The sequence below is a fragment of the Coturnix japonica genome, chromosome 4 (assembly GCF_001577835.2).
Source record: "Coturnix japonica isolate 7356 chromosome 4, Coturnix japonica 2.1, whole genome shotgun sequence".
NCBI classification, from domain to species: domain Eukaryota; kingdom Metazoa; phylum Chordata; class Aves; order Galliformes; family Phasianidae; genus Coturnix; species Coturnix japonica.
In genome coordinates, this window is record NC_029519.1 from 29,215,487 (window position 1) to 29,232,989 (window position 17,503).

Genomic DNA, 17,503 nt, shown 5'->3' on the forward strand with positions numbered 1-17,503 from the left:
TACTCCCCTTTCCCAAAAGAACAGACATAATATTTAATGTGCTATATAAAGGAAAGCATACTCCCCAAGAGAAATATTCAAATAAAAATGAAATCTCTTACTGTAGCAGATGTGGCAGCAGAAAGAAGTGGCAATATGCCACCACAAGCCATGATCATGTTGTCCATCACTTGAGAGATGAGGTGAATTGTATTGTGTACAAATATGACATTGTCACTGCTATTCACAAAGTCCATTACAGTTTTTGTAGAATGACTGTCCAAAAAACAAAAGTAGGTTTCATGAAAATACTTTCAGAAAACAGCTTCATTTTTATAGTATATTAGTTTACAAAAAAAATAAATAAATAAACAGTTAGCAAGGGGCAGCAAATATCACCATAAGATTTAACTGATGTTTCTTACTCTAAACCTAAAGCTACATTTCCTTTCAGTTCTTAAACCTCCCCAGATCACAGCCAGCTTATAACATCAAAATGTGTGATTAACCATTATTTGGATAAAGAAGCATTATAGGCTGGTCCATGATCATCTGTTATAGCAAAAGTCACTGTATCAATGCATACAATAAAGTCCCCTGGAGGTACTAACTAAATCCTAACATAAATCTTTGCAAAAACAAAGTACACACTAATACATAAATAAATACTAAAATATGAATAAATAAAAACAGATGTTTGGGCACAGGCAATAAAATAGATTTTTGAGTATGAGTAAACTAACAGATGTGTAGCTTTCCAAGTTAAAGAGCAACTCTGATACAGTTTCAAGGAAATCTCAAGATAATCATATTCAAAATGCCAGTCTAGATCAGCCAATGGAAAGCACAAATTTACCTTCTCCACATCTGTATATCTGTTTCAATGGAAAAGAGCAAGTCCGTAAGCAAGCGCTGATGCATCAGTGACCACTTAAACTCAGGAATACGGAACACAGTTGATCTAGATTCTCTTCTCTGCCCATCTGATATAGCAGCTAGCTCTTGTCCTGAAGAATCTTGCTGCCTTGACATCTGAAATCACAATTTTTAGACAGAAAAAATACCCACATATCTGGTTATTGGTTTCCATGGAATACTGAAAAGCATTCAGTGTTTAGACATTGCACAAGTTTAGACTTTGCACATAGTTACAAATAAAAGCTAAAACTAATACACAAAAGCTATTTATTGAATACAACAAACCTACAAACTCATCTACAGCTGCACGACTACACCTGTCAGTCTACGCATACATAAGCAGCAACTCAACCTTACCACAGGAAGAGTATATGTTGCTGTAGAGAGTGTTTTTCCTCCTTTAAGGAAGAATGGTGCAGAATGAAGAGCATCCATTAACAGGTATCTCTGCAGAAGGGAAGTACTCAGATGCATGAATATTTAACCATGAAAAACTGAGACAGAAACTGAAAACTAGAGCATTGGAGCATAGCAGTAGACAAGCAGTTACAAGAGTAAAAAATATTTTCACGAGTTCCATCAGGGTGTCATACAAATTTAGTGGCATTTTTTCTGCACAAGGAATGTTTGCCACTCAATAATTCAATTAGTTACAATTAGAATCATAGAATCATGAGGTTGGAAAGGACCTACAAGATGATCCAGACCAACCACTTTTACAAGAGATCAGATTGATAAGAGAATAAAGAAGTTGAGTAAAGAAGCAGTAGAAACGCCAGATGAAATCAAATCAGAATATAAGTGTTTATTTCAGTTCTTCAACATTAAGAATGGAAGAACTGACAGAAATGAAGGATATAACTAGCCAAGAACTCAGTCTCTGTCAGCATCCATAAGTGGATATACAAAGAATAGAAGCTAAGAAACTTCACAGCATGCAAATTTGTAAGAATTATGGCTACTTTAATCAAAGTCTGAAAGCATTCTTTAGATAACTGGCAAAATCCAGATATACTAAACCCCCCACAATGTGCATGGGTACAGTTTTCTGAAAATGCTACCAGTTAAGAATCTCCTTTTATTTTTAAGCTAAACATACAAAGGACAGATAGACATTACCTCAGGTAGGGATCTGTGGGCAAGAGGTGCTTCTAGACGTGTATTGGCTTTCAGTTCCAGTCTTTCTGTATCAGATGCAACACTAGAAACATCAAGCCTGGCAATTCTTTTTTCAGAGGACCCTGCATGGTCTGGTATATGTGCATTGGTATCTGTTCCACTTTCACTATAAAGCACCTTTTCTTCCTCCATCTTCTTTTTCCCTTCTGAATTTGGTTGATTCTCTACTTCAGCTGCAGAACTGACTGTTTCTGATAAAGCTAGATCTTCGTTTTGCACATCCACACCTCCGGTACCTTCAGATTTTAAAAGCACAGATTCAAGTTGCTGTTGTGTTGCCTTTTCCTGCTTTGTCTCTTGATTTTCATTAGAGCTATGCTTTCTGTCTGTTTCTGCAAACTCTTCTGAAGGTAAAGGCATACTACTCTCCTCTTTTAAATCAACAAAGTCATCTTCATCTTCCACTTCCACTGCTGATCTTTCCATTCCTCCTGGACTTTCATGAATTTCTCCTTCCAAAGAAGTTTCCATTACCAAAGAAGCTGAAGTAACAGCAACGGTTTCCTCCACAAGCTCATGATCTTTGCTAAGAGAATCTTCAATCGCTTCAGCTATTCCACTACTAATTTCTGAAACACTGGGTTTTATTGCTTCTGGCTCTGGAGAAAGCTCTGAATAAGGCACTGCTTCTTCCCTGTCCTCATCCCTGTCCTCATCCTTTGAGCCCTTCCTTTGCTTAGAGGCTGAAAGAGTTTTCTGGTCAGCTTCTGATTCATTTTTTTCAGTAACAGACTCCATATCATCATGGAAGGGAGGAGCAGTAGCAGCTTCTTTTAATTCTAAACATTGATTCTTTTCCACAATTTCAGCTCCTTTGCCAGCTCCAGAAATTGTTCTAATTGGAGCTGAAGGACACATTACACTCCCGTCACCTCCCTTCCCTTGGTATTCCTTGTACATTTGTGAAAGACTCTCTTTGTGCATTTCAAAGGTTACCTAAAAGAACAGAGTTGAAAGGACAAAAAACACATATGTTAATAACCATTTCCTCCAAAAAAACTCAAAATCCTAATTAAAATCACTAATTTCTGCTATGAATTTGTATTGGGTGCCATTCTCACAATTCTGTATAACTAACAGCTCAATTCCAAATATTGTATTATATTGTGTTGTCTTGCATTCCCGTACCTTATTTAGTAAATTAACTTTCCTCCTTGGATCACTATCACTGTTTTTAGTCCCATCTTCCCACCCTTTTTCCTTTTCCCTTTACCCCTTTCCTGGATCATGGGTCCATGGGTGCCCCTAGCCCACTTGTCATGGAACTGGGCCAACCAGCCCATAAACTATTGATGTATTTCTTAAGTCAATCTGTTTATCTGCCACCAAGGACAGGAACTAAGATTGTATATCAGAAGTACTCAGTTTTAAAGTCAGTTTCTATTAAGCAAGTAAAAATGTTTCAAGTTCAATATTTATACTTAACACTAGCATTATTTCCTTAGCTAACTGCTACTTGCATTCATTTAAATACATAGGATGCAGATAAAAACACAACAATATAACACCCACAGAAATACCAACCTTGAGATCGCTGCTAACCTCAATTTTTGATAGGAGGGGACACTTCTAACTAAATAATAGGGGCACTTACATTAATCTAATTTTAGTACTTCAAGCATTTTCAACAATTAGCAACAATAATCTAACTAGTAAATATTTTAAGAGATAAAAACAATTCACATCTGATGACAAAGTAAAGATCTCAGGAACAGCTAAACAATGCCAAAACTTCTACAGAAGGTGTAGACTGTACAATCTACTACCCAACCGGTAAGCACCTACTTGTCTAAAAACATAAGAATTACAAAGCCTTACTGAAGTGAAACTATTTATATATAGATAAGTCCTCCCCCTTCCCCTGGCAAAAAAAAAAAAAAAAAAAAAAAAAGAAGAAGGAATCCCAGAATCACGAAGATTAGAAAAGATCAAGATCATCCAATCCAATCAAAATATTTTTATGTGAAGAAAACTCCAGATAGAATTCTCAATATAATTCACACTGGTAAATCTAAATTTCCCCAAATAAACAGCAGTGTGATAAAAGTAAATTCTACTGGATTAACACTAACGTTGTTACTATTCTGTCATAAAATTTAGTTTATCCAGACATTTTTGTTTAGGATTTAGATTCTTCTTCCATACTAGAAGTGTGTATTTATCCTCTTCCTTCCAACAAAACTGAAATGGGCTGTGAAACAATAAGCCTAGATCTTAAAATAAGCTGCAGCCACATTTGTTGTGCTTGGTTTTTTTCTTCACTGTAAATATGTATGCAGACTCGTACTTTTTAAATATAGATACACATTTTCTTTTTCACATAATTTGTTCAATTAGATCTCATCTGAAAATTTCTCTTTTATACAGTATTCAAGGTGATGATTGGTCAATAGGAAGAAAAAACTAACTGTACAAATTAAAAAAGGTATTAGAAATCAAAGCTAACAAACTAGGGAGGAGCAAAGAAAGAATTAAGATATATACACATATTTGTAGCAGGTTGCATTGTCAGTGCTAGTTTTTTAGCCAACTAGTTTTTCCATCAATCAAACACATATTAATGTGTAGGCGCAGCATACTGTACCAAGATTGTGACCACTTTATTAGTTCAAAGTGATATAACAGTTTCTAGCAACAGAACAGAGAAATCCTTCCTCTGTTTAAAAAAATTCATTCAATATTAGTTCCAAATCTTATGCATAAATAAAAAAAAGCATCAATGACAACAAACAACTGAAAGCTCATCTCTCTATCACAATGAATCTATTAAACATTTGATCGCAGGGTATTGCTAAATATTTGTCATTTTGTTGTTGTTATTTCAGACATACTTATTTCCGAAACCCCTCTGAACTACTCCAAAGCCAGGATAGCAAAGGCAACCTGAAGACCATCATGTTAGCAAGCTCTCCTTTTCAATTTATAACTATTTTTCAAAAACTTGAATAGGCAAATATGCTGCTGTTGGTCAAATGTAGTGCTTATGAATAGAAGAAATGCTGACATCTCGAAGTTATCAGCAGTCAGCTTTCCCCCTTTCTCCATTTCCCTGTTGTATCCCCCATTTTCAAAATTAATAAAAAACTTTATTTCAACAAGTAAAACTAAGGTATTTAGCAAATGAAATTGCTGGCATTTACTGATAATTGATTAATCAAAATCATCCTGTGCTATTCCCTCTTTTAGAAGATTTCTGCAGAATGTTCTTTTTGTTGGGTATTGTATGACAATGCTTGATTCAAAAGTTAAAAATGTAATGTACAGTACACAGATAATTTCAGTCAATCTCTCTTGAAATAAGAAACAGACAATGGTTTGGATGCCATTGTACAGCAACCCCTTTAACATTCTGGAAACCAAACTGTGCTCCTTAGGATTGCTAATCGCTAATACCAAAAAGAATGTGGCAAGAAAGTCAATACAGACAACTGTTATCTTTACAGATGGGCAATGTAAACTTCTGGGCAAATAAATCCAAGCATAATCTGAGGAGAATCTATATTGATTGAAGAACAATGCAGGGAACTGCAAGGAGAGACAAACTGAAAGAAAATCAGAAAGCACAGAACTGCAGGAGTAAATCACACATACAAAACAGTGACCTAAAAAGAAAACAACTTTCTCCTTCCACTATAAACCATCAGAAAGGTTTAATGTCACTTAGTAACTAAGAAATTAAACAATGTACTTTATATAATACACAAATCAAAATAGCAACAAACATAAAATTAGACAGACTACAAGATGGGATTTTTCAAGCTTGCACATCAATACTGGGGTTTTCTTCGTAGTACAGCTTGAAATACAGCTCTGCAAAACCCAACTTTTCAACACACCTGTCTAAACAGTTCCACTTACTATGCAGCTTTGTAATTTCATGTGACAGAAAACCAAGAAATAGTGGTAGCACAACAAAGCCACTGGATAATTCCTACACTTCCATTCCATGACATGGCATTTTGGAATTACGGAAGTTCAAAGCCAAATAATACATCCCACAGAGAAAATGCAAACATTAACAAAAGCAGTATGAATAGGACACAAAATGAAACAGAAATTGAGATTATTAACTACAAATAGGCTGAGATAACACATAAAAGTATTAAACATTAAGAAAATGCACAACCATTTTCAGGAAAACAATCCACTTGGAGAACCTTAAACGTACTTGAGTCATTTTTTATTTTCCTTAAGGCATTTGCAACTGTAAGGCTGATAATACAAAATTAATTACTAGAAATTGTTCTAAATTGGTGAGCTAAAAGGCCAATCATTAATCTTCACCATCATTTGATGGGTAATCCATAGCTGTTTGCAATGCTTGGAATGCAGCTCTATGCACTACTAGCTAAAGACACTTGTGAGCTAATAACTGCAACATTTGCCTCCACCATTAATTTTAACTTAATTTGACATACAACATTTACTAATTGGCAAGGAGAAAAATTAGCATACAGCAAGGAAAAAGGTTAAGATGATTGACATTTGCATTAAAGAACATGGGGAAAATATTTTAACTACGTGTTAAAATTCTATCTTTTTTTCTTCCAATATCAAGTGGGCAATTTTGGAGAGATGAAGCGAATGTCTACCAGACAGGTCAGGCAATAATACAGTACTGCCACTTCCCTACAGAGTCTTCTCAGCAGCAAACAATTCCTGTGCTGTTGATGCCTTCAAATCCAGAAGGCATACAACTTTTAATATCCTAACAAGTATTGCTTTAGTCTGTTTTTCCATTTCTCCATCAGAAACATTAACTGCTTAAATGTGAATCTGATCCCCAATATCTGGCATCAATACTTGATTTTCATTTGAGAGAAGGGAAAGATATAAAGATACTGTGTGCACCACACACTGACTTACAGTCTGTAACCTACTAACCTAAGGAATCTTTGGTTTATTTCTGAGTATTTAATAAAAGACAGGTAAGAAAAGCTAGGTAAGAAAACAAAAATATCCCATAGCTAAATTCAGTGTTTATTACTGTGCATGTCTTAACATTTCTTTTCATTCTGACCATAGCTTTCCTACGTGTCTGTATGTTGCCAGAAGCCCCATAGCAGAAAATACAACTCAGACTAGAGGTATTTTCTCCTTTAGTCCCCACAGCCACAGAGAACACAGCAGCAAGTGTGGAGGAGATTAGTCTAAAACTCTGCAGCAACTGCAAAGCTGGCCACTAACAGTTCTCAGACCTGCAGAGGAAGGTCCCACCTTCTAGTGCTCTTCTACCGAGTGATAAAGATGAGAATCCATTTTCAAGTCCTCTCTGCTTAGGAACACTACTTCATACCTGTTTGCCACTTCTTCATGTCAGTTATTTCCCCTGCATTTATGATTCCCCATTTCTTCTTTTAGAGATCTTTGGCATTTCTCAATCAGCAGCAAGTGTCTACTCTACTCTCTCCTTAAGGGCTTCTGCACAGCTCCACCTACTCAGCTGATTCATTCTTTCCTGCTTCATAAAGTCTCAGTCTACCATGCTCATTTTATTCCCAGTTCGTTCTCATTTTTCAGTTCAATTCAGTCAAATTTTAACATCCTGCCTTTAACTATAACATTCCACTCAAACTAAGTGAACAATGAGATGGAGGAGCTCCCCAATAAACAAACATGCGACATGTGTAAGAACCCATAAGCAGTTAAAGATCCCTCCTTCCTGCTGAACAATGAAATTACTTTTTCAGAAGTCTTGATCAGGAAAAGTCTTCTTACATACCTCCTACAAAAGAAAGCTCAAAGAGGGAAGGTTTAGATGGGATGTCCGGGGGAAGGTCTTCACAGAGAGAGCAAAATGCCTTACATCTAAAAATGCCTGGACACACCAATGAAGGAGACCTTACCCTTTCCAAAACATGGTTTAAAACACAAATAATCTAGGAGTACAAGTACATTGTGTAAATCATGTTATCCTTGTAAAACTTGGGGATCCTGAAAGGTTGAAAAGGCAAGTTGTTCACTACTCTTTGTTTCCTATTATATTAACATATTAAAAAATATTATAACAAAAATATTAACAAAACTATTTGTTCTTTTTACAAAGTAGGACTACTCGAGGAATAAAGACTAAGGCTTTGTGACCATGATTAAAATGTATAAGAAACTGAAGTTCTTCAAATCCGTCATAAATTCAGTTCTAGCTGATTATAACAAACCTGAGTTTTAATTTAATTTCTTTCATTAACATTTTTATTAAACTAGAAGACACAAATGAAACATATTGCATGCGACATGTTAACATTTGAAAAACGGCAAAACATAATACGGAAATCAGTAAGATACATGAACAATGTTAAAAAATTTGGCTTTAAAAAGGTTACACACACCTTTTAAATTCTGAGTGCAAGGAAACCAACGTAGTGCAATTATGCTAGAAAAGCCATTGCTGCTTATAAAATGTTGTGCAGCTGTTGGAGAAGAGGGTTACAGTGACAAACAGCTTCCCTGCTACAAAAGTGGCAGGAAATCTATCAAACTGGACAATAAAATTGCAATTGAGTTTCTTTGGCTTTTTATAGCAGCTGCATGTATCTTGATGTGTAGCTCTGCAAAACCTATCCAATTCTGTAATACTATTCCTTTATACACTAGTTCTTTATCATAGAATGGTGTTATAAATTAGTAGTAAGAAAGGAGCAAAGGGTTGTAAAAAGAAAAAATAAGCAGTAACCCAATACAATTAGAGATGAAATAATAAAAACGCAAATTGGTTATTCTCTTAGCAGCATTAAGGAAATATTTTTGTTCCCATAATTCCTACAATACTTTCAAAGCATACTAGAAATCAAATACACCTGAGATGCACTTAACATCTAACAGTTTGCCCCCTGAAAAATGTCTACCCCAAGTTACGTATGAATCTCTATGAATCTCAATATTTGTATGGCAGAGTAGAATAATATTCAAAATAAATAAAAATAGGGTGATTAAAATTAATTATTATTAGATATAGATATCTAAGAACATTTTCAAGAGATTACTGACATTTCACCACAGGGTTTTTTAGTAATTTATCATGATTTATGTTAGTATAGCTATGAAACACGTTGTCCAGCTTTATACAGCCAGCCAGCATAAAATGCAAATATATTTTTAAATAAATCACCTTTGATTTTTGTATTATCATGCACACTGCCATCATTAGAGTAGTCAGAGGCTGATTTTGCTGTCTGACCATTTTCCTTTGTGTTTCTTGAAATGGATATTATTAGCACCAATGTACAAACAAGCAGAACTCAAACTCATCTGAATTACTTCAAAATGTCAGTACTGATCTATTGCTAGTGCTGCCTGTAATCATATACTTCTAAGCCCACCACAGTTCAACTTCCTCCAAAGAATGCTGGAAGAAGGAAACGAGTTAGACTTGGGCAATCTGATAATAGGAAGTTGCTTAGACCACCAAGAATACGTTGCTGTATGCCAGCACTCCAATAACTGCCTGTAAGAAACACGAAGGGCAAAGAACATGATATTCTCATATATTATGGTACTTCACAAGAAAGCCATATATGGCTATTCCAAAAAAGTTTTTTTAAAGTATAATTATTTGTACCTCCTATTTCTTGGTATTCTGGTATTTCCTAAAAACAGGTTTCTTTTACTAATATTTGTCTACAATAGCATCACTGAAAATCTTGATTTATTTTTTTTTACATTTATTAATTCTAGATCATTGGTTTACTTCATTGTCACTAAATTAAGACAATGATCCCAAATCCATATGATTATTATCATACCAAAGCTGTTTAGGTTGGATTTTATACATTATTTTATCTTACAACCAAAAAGAAAAGCAGGCGCACATCTTTAAAAAATGGAAAATAGTTTTCAAATTCAATGCACCAAAGCTTTCTATACCAAAGGTAAGAAGGTGTTCTTCCTCTGCAGATAAAGTTCCCCAGCAATTCCAAGCTAAAACAGAAATGTACTAAATTATGACAGTTTTTATAAACATTCATTAGAGATTTTTGATCTGGCTACACCTCGCCATTGTACAGTCTATTCTATCCACACCTCTGCATCTTAAGGGAAAGAGAAGAACAAATTTCTGAGGACAGCAGAACCAACACAAAAGATGGATGACAAACCACACTTCAAAAACTAAAACAGTAATCTCTATAAAGGGTTAAGATTTGGCACTGTATTCTTTGCACCTGGAATGCATTTAGCCAAGTGACTGCTTAATGATACCATACACTTTTTTTTACATACAGATTTCTACAGTCGTCTCCCCATAGCCAAGTAATTGACTATCAAGCTATGTACATGAAGAATAAAGAGAGCTGCAAAATAACAGCACTCTTGCTGCTTCGGCAAAGGGGAACTCAAACAAAACTAAAAACTCTCAGAAACATTAATGATTCCTTAAAATCCTAAAATGAACATCAGAATTTGAAGAGTTGTAGATGTCCCTCTTACATGCTTAAATTGCACATGTGCAGAAATACTGCATTTACAGTTTAAGTTATTTTCACTGGTTATTTCTGATAAACCAGAATTGTAAGACACACTGGACTTGGGGATTTTTGTTCAGAAAAAGACAGTTATATAAAATATAACTTCAATTTGCTTAGAGATCCACTAACATCACTTACAGTATAATTTTAGTTGCAAAGCAAAAAAGCATACAAACAACAACAACAACAAAAACACCAGAAAAATAATGAAGGGTAACAGTCTTTCCCATACTACAGGGATTTGCTTTCACACTCTGTATCCCATGACAGCTTAACAGCTGAAACATCTGTCTCAACTCTGATAACTCTGCTTTTCACTAGTTTTGCAGTCTGTTCTTATCACCAAAAGGTAGTTTTGTTTATGAATAGATACAGTGCGCCCCCTCGTGCTCACACCGTTACGAAAAACCCAAGCAGATACTAAAAACTTTTAGACAATGCGCCTAAAATGATTTTCATTTGTTACTGATTTTCAGTAAAAATCAGTGCAATCACTATTTCAGCAACTAAAAGAAAAAAATCCACACATTTCTTTAAACATAAAACCAAAAAAATTAACATTTAATTGTGAAGTATTTGAAACAGTTATATCTGATAAGAGATACAAGCAGTGGTATTACAATTATTTTAAATACTCAATGTCACATTAAGAATATCACACTGTGTGATCCAGCACTTCAAGGCTCTAAAATTCATTACATAGCATAAAAAAAAGCTCCCAATGTAAACACTTACCTTTGAATGTGTGATAGACAGTGTATCCACCCAAACACGCCAGCCGCCCCACTCATATTTGATAGCATGGTAAAGCAAAATTCGAAAAATGGTATACACCATCTCAGTTATCTTCTGCTCCTCAGAAGTCTTGGGATTAAAACAGCACAGAGAAAGCATCCACTCCTGCCAAACGGAGCACTGCAACAAACTCCTGCAAAATACACGCTATTTAGTAACATTCCAAAATATGTCCTAGAAATATACATCCATCCAGAGAGGAGTACATCTCTCAAATTGTACCAACATGCAAGATTCTCCAATTTTACATATCCAAGACTACAGTACAGGTTTTGCAGAACAGCAATGCTCAATGGAACTAACAAGAACACCTTTATGCTTCTTTATGCTGCTTATTTGCATACATATATGCATAAGGTAAGCCATCTTACCTCCTATTTTCTCTGCTGTTATTAAAAAGTTTAATCATATCTGAGAGAAAGGCTCGCCGAATCTCCAATGTTTCTGGACTCTGTGGAGAATTACGTAGCAGGATTGCAATAACCTTCAAAATCTCTGTGAAACAGTTAACAAGCAATACAACATTAGTATCAAGCAGAGATTAAGATACCTTCAAATATCATCTTTATGCTAATTACTTCAAAGAAAGTGAATTCACAAAAAAATACATATACTTAGAAGAATCATCTATTTGACTAGAAAGTTTAAATATTTCAGATCCTTTTTTCCATGACCTCTCAAACTTGCTCATAATTCAGGGGAAGTGCAGATCTAATGCAGCTGAAGAAAACAGAAGGAGAGTTAAACTACTCTGAATATGTTTTTTTAATTATCAAGTTTCAGCAACACAAATGTTGTGGTAAAAGAATTTAAAATGCGTAACTATAAGAATGTGTTAGAAGCTTATTATAAGAAAGAGGTAATCTATCAGGTATAAAACCAACTAGAGAAAAATGCAAAATATTTGTCCTCTGTTAATAACTGTGAAGATTTTGAATAAGTGAATAACTTAATATTCTTAAAAATTTCTAACATAAAAAAAAAACCTTTGAGGAAGAGGACCAAACCTTCCTGATTTAAAGTTCCATATTTATTCTACGAACACAATCTTCTTTGTGCTTTTGGAAATTGTCAAAATGGTGATTATCTCCCACCCTATGAAGCAGTGGAGCTGTCGCTATCCTTGTTACTTTGAAAAAAGTTAACTTTATTTACAAAGTAAGATGCAATTTGCATACAGTCACTGAGATGGTTTCAATTTATCCTGCACAATTTCTTTAAAAAAAGGAAATTTCTTCTTTGAGAAAATCAGGATTGATCTTAAAAAGGTAATTTAGAAATCACTTGTCCCACTAGACCTGAGTAATTCTAATTCTTATCTCACACTGCAAATAATCTGTACTAATTACAGAAGTTAGTACCAGCTTCAAAACTTTTAAGAAACAGAAATCTCGAGTTTCCTCCTCCATGCAGTTTTACCATGAGGCACTGGTTTATCATGGAGCACAGCAGCCAGATTTCTTTCTTATCAGCTTTGCAATTATTTCTCTTCCTAAATTTCCACATGAAGCAAACCCACAACTACGATCTACCTCTAATAACAAAGCAGCTATGAAGGTGAGAAATATATATTCTCCAGAACAATAACAAATTCCCAGTGCTAACATAATGCCATTGTATCATACAAAGAGTACATTAATACTGCATATAATTCAGGAAAAAAAGATCAGTATTTCCCCTTAGTTCAAAAGACATCTAAAGTTTCATATCAAGATACTTTCCATAAAGTAAGCTAACCAAAAAAGTGCGCAAATACACTTCTCCTACTCTCCATCCAGCACCACTGGACTGAAGGTAATTTAAAATGAAGGCTGCTTCCACATTTCTGGTAATTTAGTCTGGCATCACTAAATAATGCAATCAGAATTGTGCCGGAACCTTAACATGTATTAAATCAAAGTATTCTGGTGCACACAAGTATTGAAAATCCACTTCACAACATGACTATTCAGACAAAAAATGGTGAGTTATGAACTACATACATATTTATACTCAACCATGTTTTGAAAAGCTGAAGAGACTTGCTTCCTAAATAACTCCACCTAAGTGGAGTTTTCTTGTATGAAGAACTACTTAAAACTGAGATAAGAATTAAGACTAGTTAAAGTAATGAATCAGCAACTCTCTTCTTCCCTCTCCCAGCAGACTTTTATTATAATATCACTGAAAAATATTTATCATTCTTACGAGGATTTTGTATCTTCACCGTTGAATCTGGGTCAGGATGCTGTTTATGTATCACTTGAGTACATATCTGTTCAGTCAGAATCTAAAGAGAACAGACATCGTATCAATGCTGATTGAAAGAGCTTACTGAAAGACAGTTTCATACAACTTTATACACCATCATTATTATTTCATTTCTCTATGGTTATAAAAATCAGCTTTCTTTTCAGCTTATTACCTAGAATTGTTCATAATGATCATAACTAAGGCAAAAAAAATGAAGTAGTGAACTTCAAGGAAAATAAAAAGAAGCACTCAATTGCATCGCACGTAGGTTTTGATATCATCTGGAAAACATCAGTAGAAATATGCAACCAATTTTCTAACAATGTCCTACAAATAATTAGAAAGACGGAATCCTAAGTAAAGTATGTTACTACCTCAAATAAGACATTGTATGTGGTCATGGTGATCAAGTTAGTATGAAGCATCAGCCTTTCAGCTAGCAATGAAAACAATCCATGTCCAAGCATGATTTCAGCTTTTCTCCTAAAACAATACAGAAAGATGAAATAAGCTTAAGTATTCAACTAGCTAGAGAAAAAAGCATGCCTCAAGAAATACAAAGCAACTGCAGTTTATCATTATTTTTAAGACTTTCACTTTGACAAAGAGTAAAGATTCCAGTTCTGAAGAAACAAGTTGCTCAATGAAGACAGACAGAAGATAGCTGCCTTTCTTTCATAAATGCGGTCCAGTCACTCATAGGCCCAAAAACCTGTAACACACCCCTACAGACTTCCTGATAAAGCTTAAGAAAAGGGTACCTTTGTCCCGATTTAACGCAAAAATATCTTTTAACCATGGACAGTGATCTCAACAGTTATCTAGTATTGTAACCAACTTCCCAGGTTAGCTAACTGATATCAGTATCACACTTCCTGACATAGTTGCACTACTTCATCACTTCCAAGACCAATAAAATAAAAATAAAAACACACTGTGAACAAAGGTACTTAAAGAAATAAGACTGGACAAGTCCATGTGACACTCCTACTACTCAAAGTAAAGGCATTTGCCCATAATGGCCCTATCGTCAGATGCACAGCTCATGAGTGAATTAAGATTATCTTTACAAGTAAACTATCAAGATGCAGTCCAAGCTGAGAAGGCCTTAGAATTCCTACATCACTCATACAGTGAAAAGGTAAATACATCTACATACTTGCAAAATACTGTCCTCTTACAGATGAAACAGGAATATGTCTGCTTTGACACTGAGTCATAACAACTCCAACCACATACAACCTTTTTACCTTAGTAAGCTTCACATCAAAAGATGGCTTACTCATAAAAGCTAACAGGCAAATAAAAAAAATAAATTAATAAATAAACAAAACCCAGTTTATTTAGCTCAGTTTTACCCAATTTTACTTAAAAGGTTTAAAATGACAATTCAGACATCTTACATCTAGTAAGCAATAAGGGTTTCCATCTCATCAATCTAATTCTTGCTACTAATTTCACTGGCATAATGCAAAATTGCACTTTGAAGAGCTGGCAACCTCATAGAAAATAAGTAGTAAATGACCTCGACAAGGAAGTGAGAAAACCTAGACACAAGTACTTGTAACATGTCAGAAATGGATTAGTGACAAATTGAAAGTACTTAAACAGCAGCTGCTATTCGGTGTAGTATATCTAATGATTAGCCTACAAAACAGCTTTTTTTTTAATTTTACATACAAAGTAATACGCATACACAAAACAACTCAGACACAGATACAAATAAAAATTATTTTTAATTTATGTTTATATATATACACACACATGTATAAGTCACAAGATACTATTTTTTTTTTAAGACTTAAACCAGTACTTACTTAGGAGCAAGATGCTTTAAGAAATATCCCATCACTTTCAGAGCTTGCACCCTGATGCCTTCACTTTTTGACGCCAAAAGTTTGTAGACGACCCTAAGCAGAAAAAACACAAAACTTCCTGAAACAGTTGAAATGCCAACAGTTTTGGGCATGACAAATTAATTGCAACAGACTGGAAATAAATTTATACCCAAGCCTATTTCAAAAGGATCACTAGCAATGAGAAAGAGAACATCATTTCTTTTAACTGCCCAACAGTTTGCAATTTCACATTTTATAACTGTATTTAGACTTTCAAATCAAGTTAAAGCACCTCCCAAAGACCCATATCTACATATGCGGCTGTGGAAAGTCTACTGCATTTCCTACATGCAAAGCTATTTTAACCTGATATTTTATCTAGAAATCTAAGCAAGCAACTGTTTTTAATATATACACAGCTGTATACATACAGTCATGTGCATATGTGGATTTTTTTTTAATTTTTTTTTTTTTACTACCACTGTATTTGACACATATCCTTCACATGAAAGTAAAACAAGTCGGTATGCATTTTTCTCACTTCACTCATTTTCGTTTCTGCTTTCTGGAAACAACAACAGTTATCACTCTTCACTAGAGATGCAGAAGTCTACATATATGGACTAGATAAACAGGCTCTTGCTGAATGTAGTTGCTACACTAGCCAATACTCATTGTTTCCAGAAATCAGGTTTCCTGGGGCCACACAAAATTAAGAAACAGTAATTAGTGACATTCTAAGGACATGTGATATATACAGTCTGCCTGGCAGCCACTGTAAAAAGCCCATTCCTCCAAGCAGAATTCAAGTTCTGTAAGCATATGAGAGATAATCATACTCCTGTCAACTGTCCCTGATTACTAGATAGATTCTCATCTCCATATATTAAAAGCAAAAGATCTCAAGAAGTTTGCCTCATTCACTAAATCAAACTGGAGACCTCTTAGTACAGAACAGGAGAATAGGCAAATTAAAAATGGCTGAAAAATCTCTTTCGTAAGTCCTGGCTTTGGAGTTCTTAATTTAGAAATCACAAACAGTTCTCAAAAGCAACAACATCCTTAATGTAGTTTATCTATGTTTCCAAAAAAGCAATCACAGTCACCAGCAGAATTCTGCAGAAATCCATTCCTTAAGCTAGTTGGTAGGTGTTTTCCTCCCTATAGACAAGCTACCACAGGTGATTGTAAGAGACTTCACCAGTGTCTTCAGAGGTTTATACTGACAACAGAGCACTACCTGATCAGGCAGATTTGATGGAGGAATACACACTTAATTCATTTCCAGAACATGTTTGTAATTGTAAATAGCAGATATTTCACTAAGCATGGAAGCAAGCTGAGAAATGACTGGCAACAATACTGGAGCAAGGAATGTAACAAACAAGACAGGAATGCAAAATGATCTCTCAAAGTAGACTCACTATTCATACTGACTTGCCTGTGCAATAGTTAATAAAAAAGAAAATGTCTAGTGCCAGTTGTTAAATAAAAATAAATATATTACATTGGAGATTCAATATGACATTCAAATGTTTTATTATTTGGAGTTTTTATTAGTTTCCTATAGCATAATACATTACCATACAAATGAAATCTAAGGTGAAGAAAATAGGTTAAAAGACACAGCCTAACACTAAGAGTGAAGGAAACAATTATGAACGTGCATGAATGTTGTCTCTTGAGAAAGGGCAACTGAAAAAATGTATATATAAATGAGGGTTAACAAATAGGTGCAACAAAATGTATGAAATGAGACTTTGCCCTCATAGAGCAAGAGAATTACTATTCCTCATACACTTCTAGGAATAGTTCTTATACTTGTTTGCCTGCACCAGTTCTTCTCCTGCCATGTCTGGGCATATTGATTTTAAAATAGGAAACTTCAGTAACAATGTCTTTCTAAGAAGGACAGCACAAATAAGAGCTACAGTTTACCTGAGCTTTAACTGTTACAATTTGCTACTTTTGTCTCACAGTACTGTTAAAAAATATCTTTCATTTTGTTGGGAAACAAAGATTGTGAATAGAGCAGAGTGACAAATGCCCCTTGCACAAGTCTAATACTGCCTTACACATTAAATAAATAAATAAATAAAT

General features: G+C 34.7%; 1 protein-coding gene across 1 annotated transcript in view; it reads right to left on the minus strand.

Moving 5' to 3' along the window:
* LRBA (LPS responsive beige-like anchor protein) overlaps window positions 1-17,503 on the minus strand; it is a 346,581-nt gene that overhangs the window by 281,462 nt on the left and 47,616 nt on the right. The window contains exons 18-26 of the mRNA XM_015861117.2: window positions 15,383-15,475; window positions 13,940-14,048; window positions 13,521-13,602; window positions 11,705-11,828; window positions 11,274-11,466; window positions 2,017-3,012; window positions 1,255-1,344; window positions 836-1,011; window positions 102-255 (exon numbers count right to left, since the gene is read on the minus strand). Coding sequence (XP_015716603.1) covers window positions 102-255; window positions 836-1,011; window positions 1,255-1,344; window positions 2,017-3,012; window positions 11,274-11,466; window positions 11,705-11,828; window positions 13,521-13,602; window positions 13,940-14,048; window positions 15,383-15,475 — 2,017 coding nt within the window. The remainder of the gene's footprint in view (window positions 1-101; window positions 256-835; window positions 1,012-1,254; window positions 1,345-2,016; window positions 3,013-11,273; window positions 11,467-11,704; window positions 11,829-13,520; window positions 13,603-13,939; window positions 14,049-15,382; window positions 15,476-17,503) is intronic.